Source organism: Onychostruthus taczanowskii, unplaced genomic scaffold, assembly GCF_017590055.1.
Source record: "Onychostruthus taczanowskii isolate IOZ18803 unplaced genomic scaffold, ASM1759005v1 scaffold207, whole genome shotgun sequence".
Lineage (NCBI taxonomy): Eukaryota > Metazoa > Chordata > Aves > Passeriformes > Passeridae > Onychostruthus > Onychostruthus taczanowskii.
The window spans coordinates 270,511-271,894 of NW_024499318.1; the positions used below are offsets into that span (position 1 = coordinate 270,511).

General features: G+C 72.4%; 1 protein-coding gene across 1 annotated transcript in view; it reads right to left on the bottom strand.

The window, feature by feature from the left end:
- Nucleotides 1–1,182: 1,182 nt before the first annotated feature.
- The window catches only part of CRTC2 (CREB regulated transcription coactivator 2), an 8,084-nt gene continuing 7,882 nt past the window's right edge, over nt 1,183–1,384 (bottom strand). The window contains exon 14 of the mRNA XM_041404025.1: nt 1,183–1,377. Within this exon, the coding sequence (XP_041259959.1) occupies nt 1,234–1,377 (144 nt within the window). The 3' untranslated portion in view covers nt 1,183–1,233. The remainder of the gene's footprint in view (nt 1,378–1,384) is intronic.

Genomic DNA, 1,384 nt, shown 5'->3' on the forward strand with positions numbered 1-1,384 from the left:
GTGCCCCCCCCCCGGCGGGGTCCGCATCCCCGTGTCCCCCTCCCCGGTGCCTCCCCCACACCGGCCCCACAGGCGGCTCGGATCCTGCCCCGGGCCTCGCAGACCCCAGACCCGGCCCCGCAGCCTCCGCAGCCCCCGCGGGACTCTCGGCGAGGCCCGGTCCCCCCGGTTCCCCCCCCGGTACCTGCGGGCCGGGCCGGGCCGGGCCGGGGCCGCGTCTTTGGGCTCCGCTGGGCCGCGACCGCGCGCCCGCCCGGCCCCCGCCCGCGACAGCGCCTCCTGCCGGCCCGGAGGACTCCCGCTACCCGCCGGGGACCAACCGTCCCCCCCCTCCAAAATCCTCAGATCCCCCTCCCCAAATCCCACAGGAACTGCCTGGGTCCGCAGGAGACCCCTCCAGCCCGCCCCAGGAAACTCAAGGAGCCCCCAAGGAAAGTGGGGGACCCCATTTCCTCCCCCGCCCCCCAGAGTAAAGGATCCTATCTGCCCCCCCAAAACGAGACCACTTTGCCCTCTCCTTAAACATGATGATTAGCCGGAAAAATGATAAAGTAAAGGCAGAAGCAGCCCCCCCCAGCCCCCCCCGGGGGTCTCTACCTACGGGGTTATGTACAGCCACCCCGGGGGGGCTGGGGGCGCCTGGATTGCTGCCCCCTCCCCAAATTTCCCGGGGTTTTCCCAGGAGAACGGTGCCCGGTTGGGTCTGGGGGTGGGAATTAGGGGAGGGAGCCCCCCAGGTTTGTTTTGTGGGGGGGGGGCACGGGGTGCTCGGATTGTCTCCCCCTCCCCAGTTTTCCCCACTCCGAGGTGGTCCCGGGGTTTTCTGGGAGAACAGAGCCCGGTGGGAGCTGAGGGGGGGGAACAGGGGGGGTGCTGGGGACCCCCCCCAGCCTCGCTGGAGTCAGAAGGAGCCCTTGAGAGCCGCGCCTGGAGCCCCCTCCCCAATTTTCCCAGGATTTTCCTGGGACCACAGTGACGGCTCCCGCAGTGGGAATTGGGGGAGGGGGCTCACTGCAGCCCTTGACAGCGACAGTTTGGAGGGGCCCGGACGGAGCCCCCTGCCCGTTTTTCTGGGCTCTGCAGGCAGGGACTGGGGGGGTCGCGGCGCTGGCCCCCCCCCGGGGCTGGCTCCAGCCGGGTTCGGGGCGCCCGTGCCCGCCTCTCCCGGCGCTGTCCCGGCGGGCCGGGGGGCGGGGATGGCGGGCGGGGCGCGGGGCCGGAGCCCCCCCGGGCTCACTGGAGGCGGTCGGAGCGGAAGGAATCCTCCACGGCGGGGTCGGTGAGCAGCGCGCAGGGGTCGCTCAGCATGCTCAGCCCGTCCAGCGTCAGCGGCTCGATGCGCAGCTCCTCCTCCAGCCCCCCCAGCCCCCCCAGAGACCCCCCC